Raw genomic sequence first — 20,776 nt, 5'->3', positions numbered from 1 at the left:
TATTTTATAGGTCGATGGGTTCAACTGGGGAAGGATTAAATTGATTATTAGAAGAAAGATTGAATTTTGGGGAATGGGAGGAGGAAGAAAAGTGTTTAATGCGGCTTGGGTGATTGCAGTTTTAGCAGGGACAGATGATATGACAGTGTTCATTAACCTCTTGGAAGCCCTAGTGGCACAGTGGTTAAGTGCTCGACTGCTAAACAAAAGGTCGGCAGTTCCAACCCACCAGTCCCTCCGAGGGAGGAAGATATGACAGTCTGCATCTGTAAAGAATACAGCCTTATAGGGCAATTCTGCTGTGTCCTATAGGGTCGCTATGAGTTGAAATCCACTCAACGGCAACAGGTTTGGTGGTATTGACCTTTTAAGCTACTGCTGTGGATAATAGAGGTATTGGATCGGCTGATATCTCAGGTTCCTTTCTGCTGTAACCTTCAATGAAAGAAAACAAGTGTTGATAGGAATAGGATAAGGCAGTGGTTTTCTTAGACTCACTTCGTGAGACAATGGCAGGGGAAGTAAGACAGTAGCCCTGAAATGCCCTCCCAAAGAATAAAGTGTCTTTAAGAGTCACCTGTTTTTACTGGATCTTTATGATTCATTTAAATTTTAATTCTTCTCATTCCATTTGCCAGGCAGTATGGTAGGTGCTGAGAACTTCTGTGAATGCAACTTCCAGACTCCTGAACTCCTTCTGGAGCTTGCATTCTCATGGGAGCTTCAGACCAGTAAACCTGAGATTACAGTAGTGGGTGGTGAGTTCTAGCTCTGATGCTGGGAGAAACACCAGCTGGGAGTCATTTTAAAGCATCAGGGCGGCTTCCTGAAGGGAGTGATGTCTGAGCTGTGACTGCATGATGAATAGAAAGTTAGCCAGACTGAAGGACAGGAGGTGACACGTTCCCTGGGAAGAACTGCAGTATGTACTAAAGCTCCAAGGAGAAGACGATAGGGAGTGGAGAGACTGTAAGGCCTTACGAGTGGAGCACAACATGGAAGGTGGACAGTGGACAGTGGGGCTGCAGAGGGCCTTTTTTTTTTTTTTTTTAGACCTTGTAAAAGAGCGTAGGCTTCACTTAGCATTCAGGGATTTTAAGCAGGAAAGTGACGTGATAAGATCTGCATTTTAGGGAGTTTGATCTGACTCGGTTTGGAAACTGAATTGAGAAGGAAAGTCAGGGTGGGATTATTAGATGAAAACAGTGAGGGGGTTTTACCTTAAGGTAACAATAGGGCTCATGTTACATGCATGTTTATTTTAATATAAAAACTTCTATGTTACATGCACATTTAATATAAAAACTTCTAAGGTTACCACCAGCTCTGGACATAGGTTACATAGCATAAACTTGGCTTTCAGAAGCCCAGCCCAGTGTTGGTAGGGGTCTTTCTTAGAGAAAAGGAGTGTGGGCCGTTGACACACCCCCAGTGGTGATGGCTGCATTCATCAAAGGTATATATGTAAAATATAACATGTATTTTAAGTCTTGCATTCCCAGTACATTGTGCATCCCATGAAGAACTGGAAGGGAACAGTTTAAATCAAATATTTTAATTATATCCCATTGCTATGCAAAAATTTGGGTGATTGCAATTTTAGCATCATCGGTCCGAGTCAGATTTTAAACTTTTAGAAACTGTTTAAACGTAATCTTACCTTTCATTTTTATAATTTTGAAGAATTGGAGCTTCGTATTCTTCATTTTTATGAAACATTGTTAATGAGTAGAGTATTGGCAAGCACCACTTTGGCATCTCCAGTCTTGTGACATAAATCTACTCACTGTGGAAGCTGGGTAAGCTTGAAAATTTCTGAATACGCTGATTTATACAGCCCAGGCCTTTTGTAAGTTACAGCATGAGTAATTGTCATCATCTTACCTCCTCTCAGCTCCAAGAGTACCCCCCAGCAGGAAAGTTGACCTAGTTGGAATCCTGGAGCCTCTGTTTACCAGTTCCTTTTGTTTTAGCTTCTCTGCATTTTTATTTTCCTAATACAACCCAAGTATTCCCTGGGAAGAATTACATGTGGATTCACTATGTTGTAAGCCCTTGTGCTTGTTACTGTCCAAAATATTGTATAGTCTATATCATATGATTACATAAAAAGTACTGGTCACTTTGCTATACGTATCATTATGTAAAATTTCTTAAACTCAGTTTTTTAGTTAGAACTAAGGAACCCTCTCGTTTAATCACCCTATTCCAAAATGGACACCAGCCAGATGCCACCTAGATGTGTTGCTATCTGTATATGACCTGAATAACAGATGTGCAGTGACCAATCACCGACAGGACTCTGATCGTGATAAGCATCTGTTACTTAAGTGATCTGTGGACTGAAGCACTGGCAGTGAAGTTTATACTTTACCCAATTACTCAAAGCTAATAAACCATGGTAAAGGAAAACTGAACCGTGTGGCTGGAGAACTGGTATTACCTAACTAAATCGTGGTAACTGAAATCTGGGCATCTCAGAGCCGAGCAATATGACACTACCTGTATATAAAAATAATTATACTTCTAGTATCAGCAACAGAGAGGTAGAAAATAAAATGTCAGTTAACATAAAAAAAATCAGGACTTAAAAACAAACCTAACAAAATATATGCAAGACCTTCATGTGGAAAATTATAAAACCTTACTGAAACACATTTTATAAGACCTAAGTAACAGAAAGCTATCTCATGCTGTAGAGATGCCATTTTTCCCCAAATTATTAGAGTTCATCTTTTCCTCACCATTTCTTTACACATCAGATGTCAGTGTGCTTGAGTCTTTTTAGCGCTCTGTATTCTTTTTCGTTGGTGTTTGTCTATCCTTACACCAGTATCCAAAATTCTGTGGTAAACCTTAGTATCTAGTAGAGCAAGTCCTTCACTTTGTTTTTCTTTGAGGGTCTAGGGTATTCTTGAGCCCTTTCCATTTCCATATACATTTTAACCTTAGCATTTCAAGTTTTACCACACACACAAACACACCAAATCTGTTAGGAGTTTGGTTGGCGTTGCATGGAATCAAGGAACCATGTTTTGTTGCCTCTTTGTCAGTGATAAATCCACAGGACATTTTATAAAAACGTGTACTTGAAAGAGAGGTTTGGCTAACAAAGGTGAAGGCACAGCAAAGGAATGAAAAGCGATGACAGTGGAAGTGAAATTTGAATCAGACAAATGGAGTTCTAGAAGAAATAGCTGATCATGAGAATGGTGACACTGCACCCACATGAGAGATTCTAAATATGCAGCCAGAGGAACTTAAAAAACAAAAAAAAGACACATTGCCATCGAGTTGATTCTGACTCACAGAGATCCTACAGGACAGAGCAGAACTGCCCTATAGGGTTTCTAAGGAGCGGATGGTGGATTCGAGCTGTGGGCCTTTCGGTTTGTAGCCCAACACTTAATCACTGCACCACCAGGGCTCCAGAGGAACTTAATGAGGGTGAATTTATTGGCATAAATGAGCAAAGTGGTTGTAACTCAAAGGATGAAGGTGCCCCAGGGGACGTGACACCGGCAAAAATCTTCACGTTAAAGGAACTCTTGGAGATACTTCACGACATTGGAAACACAAAGGATTCAATATTGGAAGCTCACCCAGACTTAGAAGTATGACAGTTTATCAAAGCATAGGAAAGATGCTCACTCTTCTTCACAAGAAGACACGAACACTGTAAAGAATGCTCCTGATAAGATTTTACAGAGAAATAAAACAATTCTCAATGTTTCCAGTGTTTTAAATCATCGTATACTAAATATTAGTTTTACTATTTTTTTAATCTACTTATACATTTATAACTGATGGAGTTTTCAGTGTTCTTATGGTACTTTTTAAAGGTCACAGAACAATCAGTTTTTTCCCTGTTGATGATTAAGATCGCTTTGCACAGTTTCTCATCTTGTATTGTCAAGCTGGCAGCACTGGACTATGTATTGATGTTTATATCCAGCAATCTTGTTAAACTCTTGTTATAAAATTCTAATTATTTACCTGTAGATTTTTTGTATTTTCTACATACGTAATTATATCATCTGTGCGCAGTGACAGTTTTGTTTCTCTTTCTAATCTTTATGCATTTTACAGAAAGAACTTGTATAAACAAAAATTGCATTAAAATCAAATTTGTATATTTTTAGAGTTTGTACTTCATAATACTTAATGCATTATTTTATGTTGTCTTCCTTTTGTTTTATGTTGTCTTCCATTCTTATATTTATTCAGGAGTCAATTCGAAAAATATTTTATGTCATAGTTATAGGTGCCGTCTTTATATTATAAATAATATACTATTTTATTTAATAACAGTACAATTAGCTATAATTCTGCCCTTTACGTGCTAGTAGATTATGATCAGTTCAGAGTGTTAAGAGAAGATGCAAAGGTTTTAAAGGTTACTTAGGCATGATGTTATAAACTGCTCTCTGTTAGATGTAGGCTCAAAACATAGCTTCCACTAGTAACTTGGATTTAGGAAATCTTTCTGTCCTAAAACACATGCTTATGTTTGACTAGTATTTTTAGGTCGTCTTAGAAATTTTTACCTTTCTCTGAATACTTAGTAAATGGGACTTAATGTGTGTCTGTGAAAAAAGTAATCAGTATGAAGATTGGATGCAACAATGAACTATTTATAAATGAAATTATGTCTGAGTTAGTTTCAAAATGATTTATTGGTAGATGGAAGCGGATGTAAAGAGGGGTTTTAGATGAAACTCAAGTGCTCTTGAATAGATGATTGTTGAAGCTGAGAGATGAGTATGTGGGGATTTATTGCATTAGTCTTTCTACTTTTGTGTATGCTTGAACTTTTTAATAAGTTTTTTAAAAAATTGTACTTAAGACTTTCAAATCAGGAATGCTCTCTTTCTCAGCTTAGGTTCATTGATAGAATTTAGCCCTACTGCGCTAAGGCACCAGCATGAGCAATGAATTAATTTTTCTGCATCTAGCATAGTAGTAATTGTTTATCATCCTTGGGAGAATTGAGAAAATAGTTTTTGTGTTTTGTGGTTCAGATGCATAACACTGATTGAGACAGGCTGGTTGAGAGTATAGAAACACATGATGGATTTGTCATTGTAATATTGTATATTATGGTGTTGCTCTGCTTTGTAAATAGGAGCTTTGAGTTACAGTTTTTGAACATGATGGAAATATTTTGTAAACATGTTACCCTATACTAACACTGTTGGAAAATGTGGTTTTCTTTACTATTAGGTATAGTCTGAAAATACATACCGTTGAAAGAATGCACCTAGCTGTAGTTGCCTGTGGTGAAAGACTGGAAGAAACTATAACCATGTTGAAGTCAGCTATAATTTTCAGCATCAAACCTCTTCAGTTCCATATTTTTGCTGAAGATCAGCTACATGACAACTTTAAAGGCATAGTAAGTATTTGAGACTTAGTGAGGATGGTGGGGTTGAGTATTTAACCTTACACTATAATAGAATGTTGTTTTATTCTTTCATTGTCCTCCTAGGGTGGGGAGGGCTCCTTGCTACCACTGTAATCCAAGAGACCAGACACGGATATAAAAAAAAGGTTTGTTTTGGAATAGGAGTAGGCTACTTAAAATCCTTTGCCAAACATGGAGGTTTTATTTTTCTGACTATTGTTTGAATATGTTTTGGCTGAGAAGTCCTATGATTTAATTTTGTCTCCATCCTTGGCTTGGAAGTACCTCAATCAGATTTTACACAAAGGGTTTAATCCTGTTATAAGGGGAGGGAATTCTTGATTGACAATGTAGAGAGAAGTGGATTTTTGCTCGAATAATGAAGTTCCTTAGATTTTGTATTAGTTAGGACCAACTTGGCTGCAATGGTAGAAAACCCAAAATAACAATGGCTTAAACAAGATGGAAATTTATTGCTCTTCCACATAGAAATAAAAACAGGCACTCCAGGGCATATGGCTGTTCCATGTTTTCAGGGACTCTGGTCTCCTCTGTCTTGTGAATGAGTTACCTTGAACATGATGGCTGCACAGGCTCCAGCCATCACCCCCATATTCTAGCCAGTGTGAGAGAGGAAGGGGGTGAAAAAGGTACCTCTTCCTTCCTTTAAAGACGCTTTCCAGAAGTTGCACATGACATTTCTGGCACTATCCCATTGGGCTGAGCTTAGTCATGTGACCATACCTACCAGTTAGTGTGTGGAAAAATGTACTTTTCAGTCGGGGTAGCCGTGTGATCTGATTTAAAAATATATATAGCTGTGGAAGAAGAGGAGAACAGATACCAGGGGCGAACATGTAAGAAAAAGAAAATTCTGAAATCTCACTACCTTGTGTTTTGAGGTGATAGTAAAGATGATGATGATGATTATATCTATCTCTATATCTAAGTCTATCTATACAATAAATTAAATTTTCAAACTTATCTGGACTTTTATGCTCATTTTAACTATGTAAAAAATGTATTTTACTATTTTCCAAGTTACATTAATTCATCTTGCATATTGAGTGAAAAATACCACTTGTGACCAAGACTTTTAGTTTTCTCTCAATTGATTCCAAGAGGTATAAAACATTACTCATTATTTTAAAATGTTTCTAGTATCTGTATTTTTGATATGTGCTTTTGTGATCTTTTTATCTGAATTGTTTTCAAAAATATTAGCTGAGAAAGTGAACTTGTCCTAACACTTAAAGGACTAATAATAGATTGCTACCAACTATGGAAGCCTTTGAAAATGCTGTAAAAAAACAAAATAGATTTATTGCTTCATCTTATATCCAGCCTCTGAGTTAAAAACCTGGCTGAGTTATTGCTTCTATAATATGTATTGTATTTTTAAACTTAGTTTTTCCTTGGTTATAGTCAACTCTGAGAATGTCTGGTTTGCTTTTGATGAAAGAATATCAAGTATTTTGTGGAACACGATTTTAGTAAAAAAAAAAAAAAAAAGATGTCTAAATGTAATAATGTTAATTGAAATCTGACTAAGATTTCATTTTGAAATTGGTATTGAAAGGATAGAAACTCTGGTGGCATAGTGGTTAAGTGCTGTGGTTGCTAACCAAAGGGTCAGCAGTTTGAATCCACCAGGCGCTCCTTGGAAACTCTGTGGGGCAGTTCTACTCTGTCCTTATAGGGTCGCTATGAGTCGGAATTGACTTGATGGCACTGGGTTTGGTTTTTGGTTTATTGAAAGGATCTTTACGTAATTTATAAACTGGTCAGGGAAAATAAAAGTGCTAGTGTTTTAAAACAATTAACAGACATCAAAGCATCATGTCAAAAGTAAAGGCATTCCCTTAAACTATTAGAAGGCTTTATTTAATGTTTTTTAAAATTACTTGAACAGCCATGATTTAAAAAGAGAACATTGTCAACCTGTTACATAAACTACTCAGCCCTCTCCCCATCCCCCCAATATGAATTGTTTCTTTAGGGAATTTGAATCATTACTTCCATAGGAGCAACAATGATAGGTCATGTTGTTGTTGTCAGGTGCCGTCAAGTTGGTTCCAACTCATAGCGACTCTGTGTACAACAGAATGAAACACTGCCTGGTCCGGCACCATCCTCACAAATCATTGCTATGTTTGAGCCCATTGTTGTAGCCACTGTGTCAGTCCATCTCATCGAGGGTCATGCTCTTTTTTGCTGACGCTCTACTTTACCAAGCGTGATGTCCGTCTCCAGGGAGTGGTCCCTCCTGCTAATCTGTCCAAAGTATGTGAGACAAAGTCCCGCCATCTTTGCTTCTGAGGAACATTCTGGCTGTACGTCTTACAAGACAGATTAGTTCATTCTGGAAGTCCATGATATATTCAGTATTCTTTGTCAACACCATAATTCAAAGGCATCGAATTGTAGGTCTTATTCATTGTCCAGCTTTTGCGTGCATATGAGGCAATTGAAAATACCATGGCTTGATCAGGTGCACCTTAGTCCTCAAAGTGACATCTTTGCTTTTTAACACTTTAAAGAGGTCTTTTGCAGCAAATTTGCCCAATGCAATATGTTGTTTGATTTCTTGATTGCTGTATATCTGTACCTAAATCCGTGGGTGTTGATTGTGGATCCAAGTAAAATGAAATTCTTGACAACTTCGATCTTTTCTCCGTTTATTATGACGTTGCTTCTTGGCTGAGTTTTGAGGATTTTTTTTGTTTTTATGTTGAGGTGTAACCCATACTGAAGGCTGTAGTCTTTGATCTTCATCAGTAAGTCCTTCAAGTCCTCTTTGCTTTCAGCAAGCAAGGTTGTATCATCTGCATAACACAGGTTGTTAGTCATCCTCCAGTCCTGATGCTGTGTTCTTCATATAGTCCAGCTTCTTGGATTATTTGCTGAGCGTACAGATTGAATAAATAATGGCCAAACGATACAATCCTGATACATACCTTTCCTGATTTTAAACCACACAGATCCCCTTTTTCTGTTCGAACGACCGCCTCTTGATCTATTTACAGGTTCCCCATGAACACAATTAAATGTTCTGAAATTCCCGTTCTTTGCAGTGCTATCCATAGTTTGTTATGATCCACACAGCCAAACGCCTTTGTGTAGTCAAGAAAACACAGGTAAACATCTTCTGGCATTCTCTGCCTTCATCCGAGGTCCATCTGACATCAGCAGTGATATCCCTTGTTCCATGTCCTCTTGAATTTCTGGGCATTCCCTATTGACATACTGCTGGAACCATTCTCGAGTGATCTTCAGCAAAATTTTACTTGCGCATGATGTTAATGATGTTTGATAATTTCTGTATTCTGTTGGATTACCTTTATTTGGAATGGGCACAAATATGGATCTCTTCCAGTCAGCTGGCCAGGTCACTGTCTTCCAAATTTCTTGGCATAGACGGGTGAGTGCTTCCAGTGTTGGATCCATTTGTTGAAACATCTAAGTTGGTATTCCATCAATTCCTGGAGCCTCGGTTTTCACCAGTGGCTTCAGTGCAGCTTGGACTTCGTCTTTAAGTACCATCGGTTCTTGATCATATGCTGCCTCCTGAAATGGTTGAATATCCTCCAGTTCTTTTGGATACAGTGACTCTGTGTATTTCTTCCATCTTCTTTTGATGCTCCCTATGTCATTCAATATTTTGCCCATAGGATCCTTCAGTACTGCAACTTGAGGCTTGAATTTTTTTCTTCAGTTCTTTTGGCTTGAAAAATGCTGGGTGTGTTTTTCCCTTTTAGTTTTCTAACTCCAGGTCTTTGCACATTTAATAACAGTTTTCTCGAGCTGCTGTTTGAAACCTTCTGTTCAGCTCTTTTACTTCATTTCTTCTGTTTGCCTTAGCTACTCTGCATTCAAGAGCAAGTTTCAGAGTCTCTTCTGACATCCATTTTTGTCTTTTCTTTCCTGTCATTTTAATGACCTTTTGCTTTCTTCATGTATGATGCCCTTGATGTCATCCCACAACTCCTCTGGTTGTTGGTCATTAGCGTTCAGTGCCTCAAATCTATTCTTGAGATTCAACTTGAACTTGCATATGAGGAATTGATGGCCTGTTCTGCAGTTAATCCGTGGCCTTTCTCTGATATGATATTGAGCTTTTCCATCGTCTCTTTCCACAGAGATAGTTGATTTGATTCCTGTGTATTCCATCTGGCGAGGTCCCCATGTATAGTCACCAAATATGTTGTTGAAAAAAAGTATTTGCAGTGAAGATGTTGGTCTTGCAAAATTCTATCACGCGATCTCTGGCATTGTTTCTTTCACCAAGGCCATGTTTTCCAACTAACAATCCTTCTTTGCTTCTATTTTTTGCATTCTAATCACCAGTAATTATGAGTGCATCCTGATTTCATGTTCCATCAGTTTCAGACTGCAGAAGTTGGTAAAAATCTTCAGTTTCTTCATCTTTGGCCTTAGTGGTTGGTGTGTAAATTTGAATAATAGTCGTATTAACTGGTCTTCCTTGTAGGAGTATGGATATTATCCTATCATTGACAGCGTTGTCCTTCAGGATAGATCTTGAAATGTTCTTTTTGACGATGAGGGCAATGCCATTCCTCTTCAAGTTGTCATTCCTGGCATAGTAGACCATATGGTTGTCTCATTAAAAATGGTCAATACCAGTTCATTTCAGCTCACTAGTGCCTAGGATACCGATCTTTATGCATTCCATTTCATTTTTGACAACTTCCAATTTTCCTTGATTCATACTTCATACACTCCATGTTCTGATTATTAATGGTTGTTTTCAGCTGTTTCATCTCATTTTGAGCACTGCCACATCAGCAAATGATGTCATGATAGGTCATACTTAAACTGAATTTGAAACAATTTAGTGTCTTGAAATGCATGGAAAATATTAAAGAGTAAATGTGTTCATTATAGATTTCACATCTGTTTTTTAAAAGATTTCAAAAATTAATATGTATTTATCAGAATATTTCAATTTCTGGATTATCTATACATATTAAAACTGTATAGCAGTGGACAGTTATTTTTCAACCAGTTTCACATTGGTCTGAATTTTGAAAACATGAGTATTTTTCATTATATCGTATATACTGTGGTAATAAAAATATTAGAGCTTAATTTTTCTGCTTTTAATTTGTTTAGAAATTGAGAGGATGTATATATATCAGGTAAAGTTGAGTTAGATTAACAATTTCAAGGCTCTTCTAGCTTTCTGATTTTGATTGGTATTCTGGTAGCTTTCATTGTACCTCAGTTGTAAATGAGTCTGGCATATTACTATGACTTCAAGACTGTGAATAAATACAAAGAAAATGGTGAAAAGAAGAATCTAATGTCTCTTAAGTGTATAATATAAAATGTATAGTGTTTTAATTTTTAGCTCTTTTCATTTCATAATCTTCTTTTAGAAAAATGAAAGTGAAGTAAACCTAAACCTCGTTCTTGTCTTATTTTTTAGCTTGATAGCTGGTTATTACTACAAACATTTAATTATACATTATACCCAATAACCTTTCCAAGTGAGAACGCAGCGGAGTGGAAAAAACTCTTTAAACCATGTGCTTCCCAGAGATTATTCTTGCCAGTAAGTGTTTTCCTACTTACTTGAGTCTTGCTTTTACACAGATAAATTTGTGAAGATTTACATATAAATCTAGTTAAATAAGTAAATATACTCTTTTCCTTTTGAACAACATTAGAAAAAGATTTTCCCCCAAAACTATGATAAAAACCACCATTATATTCTTACTTTTAAACGTACTTAGTTGCTATGAACTGTTTTATCTCTAAGAAAGAATAGAAATACTCAAATCTTAATGGAGCCAAGTCTAATTCCAAGTATCACCTTCAAGTTACAGATCATATTTTAGAAAAGTAATTGGAGAAATGAGACAGTTTGCTTCATTAAATAGCCATTTGTGTTTTATCCAAGCCAGTTTATCTTTTCTAACTGATAATTTATCACAGACACAAAATTTTTTAAGACACGTAAATTCAAAGAGAAAATAGACAGCCATTCAGTGGTGCTATTGTTTAGCGGTGGTCTCTAGAATGGTGTTAAACCTTTATAATTATTTTTTAACATCAAAATATGATTTAGAAGCAAGGTTGCCTCTTTCTTTTTGAGTTGATTCCATCCTCAATTTCAAAGCACATAGTAATTGGTGGGACCACTATAATGTTTAAAATAGTTACGGTAGTAGAAAAATTGAATATAAGAAGTTCACAAGTTTTTGGAAAGTATATGAATTATGGGCAAGAACCTTCAGTTATTATTATTAAATGGATTAAGGAAATTCTTAGCATATTAAGAATATAGTTTACTAAATCCAGCATGTCAGTAAGATTTAAATTAAGTTATAATTTTGATAGCTGAGTCTTCCTAGCCTGTATCTTTGTTCCTAGTCATAATCCCAACCATAGGTCCTAGGATTTTCCTTACCCTTTCCATTGTACAAAGTACACAAATAAGAGATTACAATTGGAAGAAAACCTAAAAGGTTTTAGAAACTTTGTGTATGTTTTATAAGATTTTTTTCTTCATTTTTATGTTGAGTTACTACAGTGTTAAATTTATTTAATCAATTTTTGAGTGCCTACTTTGTGCCAGGCGTCTGTACTGAAGTGCTGAGTGTGAAGAAATTAAAGGGACAGACAGATTTCTTGTTCTCATGGAACTGATCGTCTGATGGGGGAGACAGACATTGAACAAGTAACCACACAAATACAGAAAAATAAGTGTTGAATCAAAAACTTGAGGTTAGGGTTGTTTTTCTTTACTTTTGTTCAGCATTATTAAAAAGTTTAGTCGTTGGTATTGTGAAATGAAATTTGCCAGATAATGATGTACCCAGTACCCAGTGCCGTCGAGTCGATTCCGACTCATAGCGATCCTACAGAACAGTAGAGTGATATAAGCTACTTAAATTCCAGATGGAATTTAAATTCTAAATACTCCTCCTTGAAACCTGTCAAATTGTCCTCATACCTCACTGTTACTTCTGGATCTTTTTAACCAGAGTTTAGTAAAATGATGATTTATTTTTCTAATAAACTTTTTTGATGAATGTCTCTTTGTTTGAAATAGCTGGATGAAAATAACTAGTGTTAACTCTGCTGACTCTTTCATCCTCCAAAATGGAGCTGTAGAAAAATACTGACTTGGTTATTACTTAACCTTATACCTGATCTCCAGTTGATAGCGGCTCCCAACATTGAACTTGAAGCTTTATGCAGCATCTTTTCAGTCTGCTAAGAACACAGTAATCTGTAAGCAGAGGATGTATCATGGTGCAGAAGCAGATTATTGCTCACTTTCCCCAAAAAGAGAGACACCCAGACATATACATATACCTTTTTTTTTTAATTGTACTTTAAATGGTTTATAGAACAAACTAGCTTCTCATTAAACAATTAGTACACATACTGTTTTGTGACGTTGTTTACCAACCCCACGACACCTCAACACTCTCCCTTCTCCACCTTAAGTTCCCCATTACCAGTGTTCCTGTCCCTCCTGGTGTCTAGTCCTTGCCCCTGGGCTGTTGTGCCCCTTTAGCCTCATTTTGTTTTATGGGCCTGTCTAATCTTTGGCTAAAGTGTGAACCTCAGGAGTGACTTCATTACTGAGCTAAAACGGTGTCTGTAGGCCACACTCTTGGGGTTTCTCCAGTCTCTGTCAGGCCAGTAAGTCTGGTCTTTTTTTGTGAGTTAGAATTTTGTTCTATATTTTTCTCCAGCTTGTCTGGGACCCTCTGTTGTGATCCCTGTCAGAGTAATTGGTGGTGGTATACATACAGCTTTTTAATTGAGATCTTTGAGCAAGTGAACCTTCCTAGCTCAGGCTCTGCTATCAACCATCAGATTTTTCCTGGCCTGGCACTAAATCATCTGGTAGTGAACTAAGGGGGGACAGGGATGATTTCAGCCTAGTGGTTGCTCATTAAGGCGATGCCTTAATACTAGCTGTAGGAGGAGGTAGCAACTTTAAAAAGTAGCAGAGTTAGGATCATGCTTTCATTGTATTCTTAACTAAAGCTGTGATAGACAGCAAACTTATATTTGCAGGAGTTGGATTCCAAAGTTTGTGGGTAAGGCAGAAATACAAATTAATAGATGTAATTAACATCTCTCAGAGATGGCTACAGCTGCCGCTGCTGTACTATAAAGAGCATCAGATTAAGAAGTTGGCTTTGGTTTATGGAATATGTGTGAAAAATGCATACTTTAAGTACTAGAATCTTCTGCATACTTCACATATATACGCATATACATGGTATAATCCTCATCCCATGCTCTGTGTCACATGCTGACTGGAATGACTGGACAAAAACCTTGGCATGATTTAGGCCTTGGCTGTGTGCACCTATTCTTTGATTTGTTGGGAGGCGGTAAGCATAGGAATAAGACCATGGACTCTGGAGCCAGATGACCTGAGCTCCAGCTCTGTCACTTACTCGTGTGACTCTGGTTATGCTCTGTGTCTCAATTTCTTCATCTGTAAAATGGGGATAATAGTACCCAATGCATATGTTTGCCATTATTGTTAGTATTGAGCTCCTGCTGTGTGCTGAGCACTATTCCAGGCATGGGGGTTTAACAGTGAAAGATGAGACAAAATCTCTGCCCTTAGATACTTTACATTGTAGTGAGGGTGAGGGTTGACAGACAATACCATAACCCACTGCCATCGAGTCTATTTTGACTCATAGTAACCCTATAGGACAGAGCAGAACTGCCCCATAGAGTTTCCAAGGAGCACCTGGTGGATTTGAACTGCTGACCTCTTGGTTACCAGCCGTAGCACTTAACCACTACACCACCAGGGTTTCCTGACTGACCAAAGAAATGTATAAACATAAATAAGTTTAGATAGTGGTAAGGGCTGGGAGAAAATAAAACATGGTTATAGGAAAAGAGGGTGTTGGGGTGAGAGGGGCTGTTGGCTGAGTTTTTAGGGGCAGGCTTCTCTATTGAGCTGACATTTTAGTTGAGACTAAAATAATGTAAAGGTTCCAGCCAGTAGTGTCACAGGACAGGGGAACAGGTTCAGAAGATCTTCATTTATATTGGTTTATTTCTGTATTTACTTTAGAAAATTAGGATTTAAAACATAAGTGCACCTGTCTTAATAATTTTATTTCCTATTATGAGAAACACCTCCTCCCTGATCTTTGAGGATATCACTTTTATTTTCCTGATTGTTAGTACTGAGTTTTTGTTTGCAATTTGTTTTTATAGTTTTTCTTCCTCCAAAAGTTTCATTAGGATTATATCTTTATGCTGTAGTAAAAAAATGACAGATTTAGCAAAATTACTTAAAAATTAATGTAAATGAGCTTATAGGTATATCTTAGTCTGTTTTATGTTTTATTTTAATAAATTATAGTTAGTGACTCAAATCTCTGTCTTCATAGTTAATCCTGAAAGAAGTTGACTCACTGTTGTACGTCGACACTGATATCCTTTTTTTACGACCTGTTGATGATATTTGGTCTTTACTGAAGAAATTTAACTCCACACAAATTGCTGCAATGGCACCAGAGCATGAGGAGCCTCGGATAGGATGGTATAACCGCTTTGCCAGACATCCGTACTATGGAAAAACTGGAGTAAACTCTGGAGTTATGCTGATGAACATGACTCGAATGAGAAGGAAGTATTTCAAGGTAAGTTGGTTAGCATTTCTTTTTCCCCCTCAAGTGCTTGGCTACCAATTTGGTTTTGTGTGATTAAAGACTTAATTGAAATACTCAGAATTTTTCTTTATCTGGAATAATTGATGAAAAGTATGCTTTTAATATTCTGCTTAGTAGAATAATTCAGTAGATAGGTGAAACAAGATGGTGTTAAAATGGAGTAAAGTAACAATGCAGTAAGTAGTGAACCTCATTTCCTGAGATTGTGATTCAAATTAGTAATTGTATTTTGTAACTGTGCAATGTAGCCGTAACTACTTGAATCTAAAGTATGATAAATCTCAGGGGCAACACAGAGTGCTGGTTAAGAGCATGGACCCTGAAGCCGGTCGTCTTGGTTCATACCCTGATACCTCAGTAACTGTTGAGGGATTAATTTTGAACATTTCTGAGCTTCAGTTTTCTCATCTCTAAAATGGAGTTGGCAACAGTACTTACTGCCTTATAGGATTTTTGTGAGAATTAAATGAGTTAGAACAATGGCTGGCAGAGTGAGTGTTGGCTATTTAATAACTTTGGTGCTGTTGGAAGTTAACTTTAAAAAAAATTCCTGCATGTTTCTTATCTCTTGTCATGCGGGATCAGTGGCTGTTTAAATTTTCAGGATATATGTTCTGAATCCGTGAATATGTTGTACTGTTTATCAGTGTCATGTAGATGAGTCGTATGTGGTTAAATTCCATGTCATTGTGGTTCAGGAGTCAGCTGTTTGGCTTTACTTGTGTGGCTCTGCCTCCTGTGTACTAGCTAGCTGCTAGTCAGTCTGTTACCTTTCAAACCTTAGTTCTTTGAACAACAAAATGGAGAGAATAAATGCACTTACCTCACGTAGGTTGTTAGGATTAAATGAAACCGTTTAAAGTGCTTATCACAGAGCCTGACACATAGTAAGCAGTTTTAAAAACAACGATTTCTTGAACACCCACCGTTGGCTTTTCCTCTAGGGATGTAGGGAGCCCTGGTGGCGCAGTGGTTAAGAGCTAACCAGAAGATTGGCAGTTCGAATCCACCAGCCACTCCTTGGAAATCCTGTGGGGCAGTTCTACTCTGTCCTGTAGGGTCGCTATGAGTTGGAATCAACTTGACGGCAATGGGTTTGGTTTGGGTTTTTTTTAATATGGATATCAACTTGCTATTTATCTCTTTATATCTAGTTAGGTCTAAATTAAACATTAAGGGATAGTATATTATTTATGATATGAGGATATGTATACATTTGTTTGTACAATATATTTGTCAGATATTTTTCTTATGGCTTCTGGTAGAACAAAATTTACACCATTATTTGTTACTCCTTTCTAAGTCTGATTGAAATCTTTGCCTCATTTAGAGTTGTTCCCTCTTATCTTTGGTATAGGCAGTAGTACTGCCTGCAGCCGGCAGCACCCGTGCTGACTTTTCAGTCTTTAGAAGTCTTACAGCTCGTACCCATCGCTCCTCAGTAGATGTAATCAGTCTAGTTTCTCTAGCCTTTCCATTTTCTGAACCATTCCAAAATCTTGATTTCAGCTCCGTTTTGTCTCCCGCAACTTGAGTGTATTAATGAGACTGGTGCTGAATAACCTCTGCTTTTCCTTACCAAGGAGCATGTATTTTCAGTGAGCTAATTTCTTATTGTATCTTGAATTTTTAAATTTCATGTACCATAAAGTTTTACTAATTGAAACAGTTGTAATAACGTGAGTTTTCTGCATTTTCTGATTGTTAGACTACGCACAGTAATTTTAACCAGAAGATGGTGCTGTAAGATTATCTGCTAAGGAATAATGTGACTTCTCAGTAAGTCTGTTTGAAATTCATAGAATTATGAGAAGTTTAGTGTTGCAGAGGACCTTAGAGATAATTAGTATAAAAATTAGTATAAAAAAAATTAGTATAGCATCATTATTTGATTTTTAAATAAATTCAAGATATGGCTATAAGCTCAAATATGCCATTATTTTTTTTTACTTCATCTTTATTTATATAAGTGTAATTTTTAAATGCTTTACCACTTTCTCCCTCTCCCCTTTTCTTTTTGCTGTGACATGTTCAAAGCCAGCTAGAAATGTAGATATGGGGGTTGACAAATTTCTAAATTTTCAAACTTTTCTTCTATTCATTAATGACTTCAATGAAGAAAAATATGAGGGTTGATTATGTATTCATTTAGTAGATATAATTTACTCCACGCCTACTATCCCTTTGTTACAAACAACCCTGTTCTTGCTCAATGAGAATATACTCACATTTGCTTTTTTTTTTTAATTGTGCTTTAGATGAAGGTTTACAGAGCAAATTAGTTTTTCATTAAACAACGCACATGTTCTGTGGCATTGGTTGTCAACGTTGTGATGTGTCAGCACTCTCCCCTTCTTGACCTTGGGTTTCCCATTTCAATTCTTCCAGCTTTCCTGTCCCCTCCTGCCTTCTTGTCCTTGCCCCTGGGCTGGTGTGCCCATTTAGTTTCATTTACATGGTTGAGCTATGTGTAGTAGTGTTTCGTTTTATGGGCCTTTTTGATCTTTGGCACTTTGCTTTCCTGTTGCTATATTTATAATTGTTGAGATGGTTCTACAAAAATTATTGATTTTTAGCTCCTTTTCTCATAGACTTTGCTTCATTTTTCCTGATTATTTTCCAGTATATCTGTAGCAAATACTGCCTTTCCCCCCCTACAATTTCTACAATTTCTTGCTCAGATCTTAAATTTTAGATCTCAAGTGATGTACCTGAATTACTCGTAATTGCTTTCCAAACTTCCATACTGATCTGTGCATGTTGCCCCATTGTACTTACTGCATGAAAGCCACAAGACTACCAATTTAGAATAAAGGTCATATTTTAAATCCTTAATTTCATTTGTTCTAAAATACAGTGATTTGATATTATCAATTTTTATTCTAACCTGAATCTTATGAAAATATACCTTTAAAACATCCTCTGAGAGCATAGGGTGAAGAAGGACAGGTTTGATTTCTGAGGTGGTGTCACCATAATCCCTTTGCCCTGCTACTCCCATCTAAAGACTAAACTTCTTACATGACTGTTCAATTCAAACCTGGTATGAAAAAAATAAAAATAATAAAAATTCTGCTTTTGGTTCTTTATATCTCATAATACTTAATACACAATGATATAAGTTGGTTAAGCTATTACTTTGTATTTTGTATTATGTTTGTACTTACAGTGTTAAATCCCTTTTAGGTTATTTTTAACCTTTTTTCTACTTATTAGAGGAAAACAAAAGAATGTAAATAAGGCATCTTAAGAATTCTTTCATTGTATGTTTATTGTACCCTGTTCGTGTCCTGCCATGTGTTGCTTTCTAAAGTATTTCTTGTCTATTTTTCTCCATCTACTGAGAACAGGGTGTATGTCTTTTGTACAGTTTTGTATTCAGAATATTTATCATGGTGTCCAGCATGAAATAGCAACTCAGTAGATAATTACTAGCAAAGGACAGTTCGAATGAAAGTTTCAGAACTCATGCCGCTGATGAATTATTCAAAAATATTGAAAAAGAGAACACTTCGCCTAGGTGGATATGGTGGTTGTTTTCACATATTTGAAAGATGTATGTGATGATGAACTTTTTATTGTGTTATGTATCATATTTTTACACATAACACACACCTTCTATGTTTGTTTGCCAGCCATTCAAGGTGTTTTCCTAAGTACTGCTATACCGTATATATATATATTTTTTACATATTGTAAAAAATTAGCATAGCGTGCTTATGAAACTAACTTGTGAGAGGAGGGAGCGGTTGGCAAACAAAAGTAGAAGCATGCATTATTTGTGTAAAAATACAGTAGATGGCTTATGAGAGCAGAGTAATGTTAATGAACAGCTTACCAAAAGGGGTAGAACTTTTCAAAGTATAATTAGTCTTTGGGAATTGATGAGTTTCCAGTTTCTAACATTATTGGAGCATAATGTGAATACCAGTTGGTTTTGAGTCGATTCTGACTCATGGCAACTGCGTGTTTCAGAGTACTGTATTTTTTTTTTTTTCAAAAGCAAAGGTAATTCTAAAAATGAAACTAATCGATCTTAACACATGCGTTTTGATGGTAGGTTTGCTAAAAGTGTAAATTAGAACCACATTTTTCTGTTTTAAAAATTATAAAAATGTATTCTTGTAAAAAATCAAACAATTCATAGTATATAGAGTAAAACAAACAAGTCCACCCTTTACCCATCATTCTCCTCGGCCCTATCCCTTTGCCCAAAGTGACCATATAATAGCTTTACTATGTGTTCTTTAGACCCTTTTAAAAATAATTTTGGAACAGGTATATATTGACACTTATATGTGGGATTCTTTTACACATCTTCAGCTTGCTTTTTTCACTTTGCAAATATATAATTGGCTGATTTTTATGTCAGTACACATAATCTACCACGTAATTTTTAATGTCTGTATGATGTGAAGAATGGATAATTTGGTTTTATTGTTTGTATGTACTAGTATGGATATGTAGTTATATTGCTGGAAAAACTCATTTTAATTTGTATTTCCTTGACTATTATAATAGTCAAAAATCTTTTTATATTTAGTTGCCATTTCTGTCTCCCTGTTTTTGAATGGTTCACAAATCCTTTGCTCATATTTCGTTGCTTTTCTGCTGCTTATTGATTTGAAATCTTCTATATAAGGCTTCTTTATTAAACTATTTTCTCTTTTTCATTCATTGTCTTGAATTTTATAGATTATATCATTAGCAAATAATACTAGTGTTATTGCTTCTTATCCAGCATTTTTCTAGTAGGACTATCCTATAAGTTATATAAGTTTTTTTCTCTTTTTTTTTTTTCTTATGACAGCATTGGACCTTGTAATTTGATCATTCACTGCATTTTCTTTGAATAGATATATTTTGGTGAAGACTTGAACATACTCAGGGCTCCATTGAATAAGTTCAGTGTGTTGAATATGTTGCTGGTTTTTTGTGTGCGATTTAAAATTTCCTTTTCAAATCCTAAGAACATTTAGTTAACATACTCAATGACTTACTTCACAGAGTCATTCTCCAGTGAAGTGTTTTCTTATTATTTTCTTAAGTAAAGCTTGGTTCAAGGAGCCTTGGTGGCTCAGTGGTTAAGTGCTCGGCAGCTAACTGAAAGTTGGCTGTTCAAACCCACCAGCTGCTCTGTGAGAAGATGTGACAGCCTGCTTCCATAAAGATTACAGCCTTGGAAACCCTACGGGGTAGTTCTACCCTGTCTTACAGGGTCACTGTAAGTCGTAATCGACTCGGCCGCACACAACAACAATAGCAACAACAACAACAAAAAAAAGCTTGGTTCAATTATTTTCCAGAACTTTTTTTCGTTGCTGTTGTTATTTCTGATTATTTTATAATTACTGTGTTTACTCCATTCTGAGAAATTTTACCCCAGGATAATACACTTACGTTGTTGTTGTTAGGTGCTGATGAGTCGATTTCGACTCATAGTTGACGATGTGACAGAGTAGGACTGCCCTGTACATAGGGTTTTCTAGGCTGTAATCTTCATGGGAGCAGATCTTCAGGTCTTTTGCCCATGGAGCCACTGGGTGGGTTTGAACTGCCAATCTTTCAGTTAACAACTGAGTGCTTAACTATTATGTCACATTTAAATATGTGGTTTTTTTTTTTTTTTGGAACCTAGCTTTTTCTGTTTTAGAGGATAAATTGATTATATCCTCACTGAGTT

General features: G+C 36.3%; 1 protein-coding gene across 4 annotated transcripts in view; it reads left to right on the top strand.

The window, feature by feature from the left end:
• The window catches only part of GXYLT1 (glucoside xylosyltransferase 1), a 161,890-nt gene that overhangs the window by 16,020 nt on the left and 125,094 nt on the right, over positions 1–20,776 (top strand). For all 4 annotated transcript variants that reach the window (XM_049882844.1, XM_049882840.1, XM_049882842.1 and 1 more), the window contains 3 exons: positions 5,224–5,395; positions 10,854–10,979; positions 14,812–15,063. In XM_049882844.1, coding sequence (XP_049738801.1) covers positions 5,224–5,395; positions 10,854–10,979; positions 14,812–15,063 — 550 coding nt within the window. The remainder of the gene's footprint in view (positions 1–5,223; positions 5,396–10,853; positions 10,980–14,811; positions 15,064–20,776) is intronic.

This window comes from Elephas maximus, chromosome 4, assembly GCF_024166365.1.
Source record: "Elephas maximus indicus isolate mEleMax1 chromosome 4, mEleMax1 primary haplotype, whole genome shotgun sequence".
Lineage (NCBI taxonomy): Eukaryota > Metazoa > Chordata > Mammalia > Proboscidea > Elephantidae > Elephas > Elephas maximus.
Note: the sequence above shows the minus strand (reverse complement) of the source record. Positions and strands in the feature narration are given on the sequence as shown.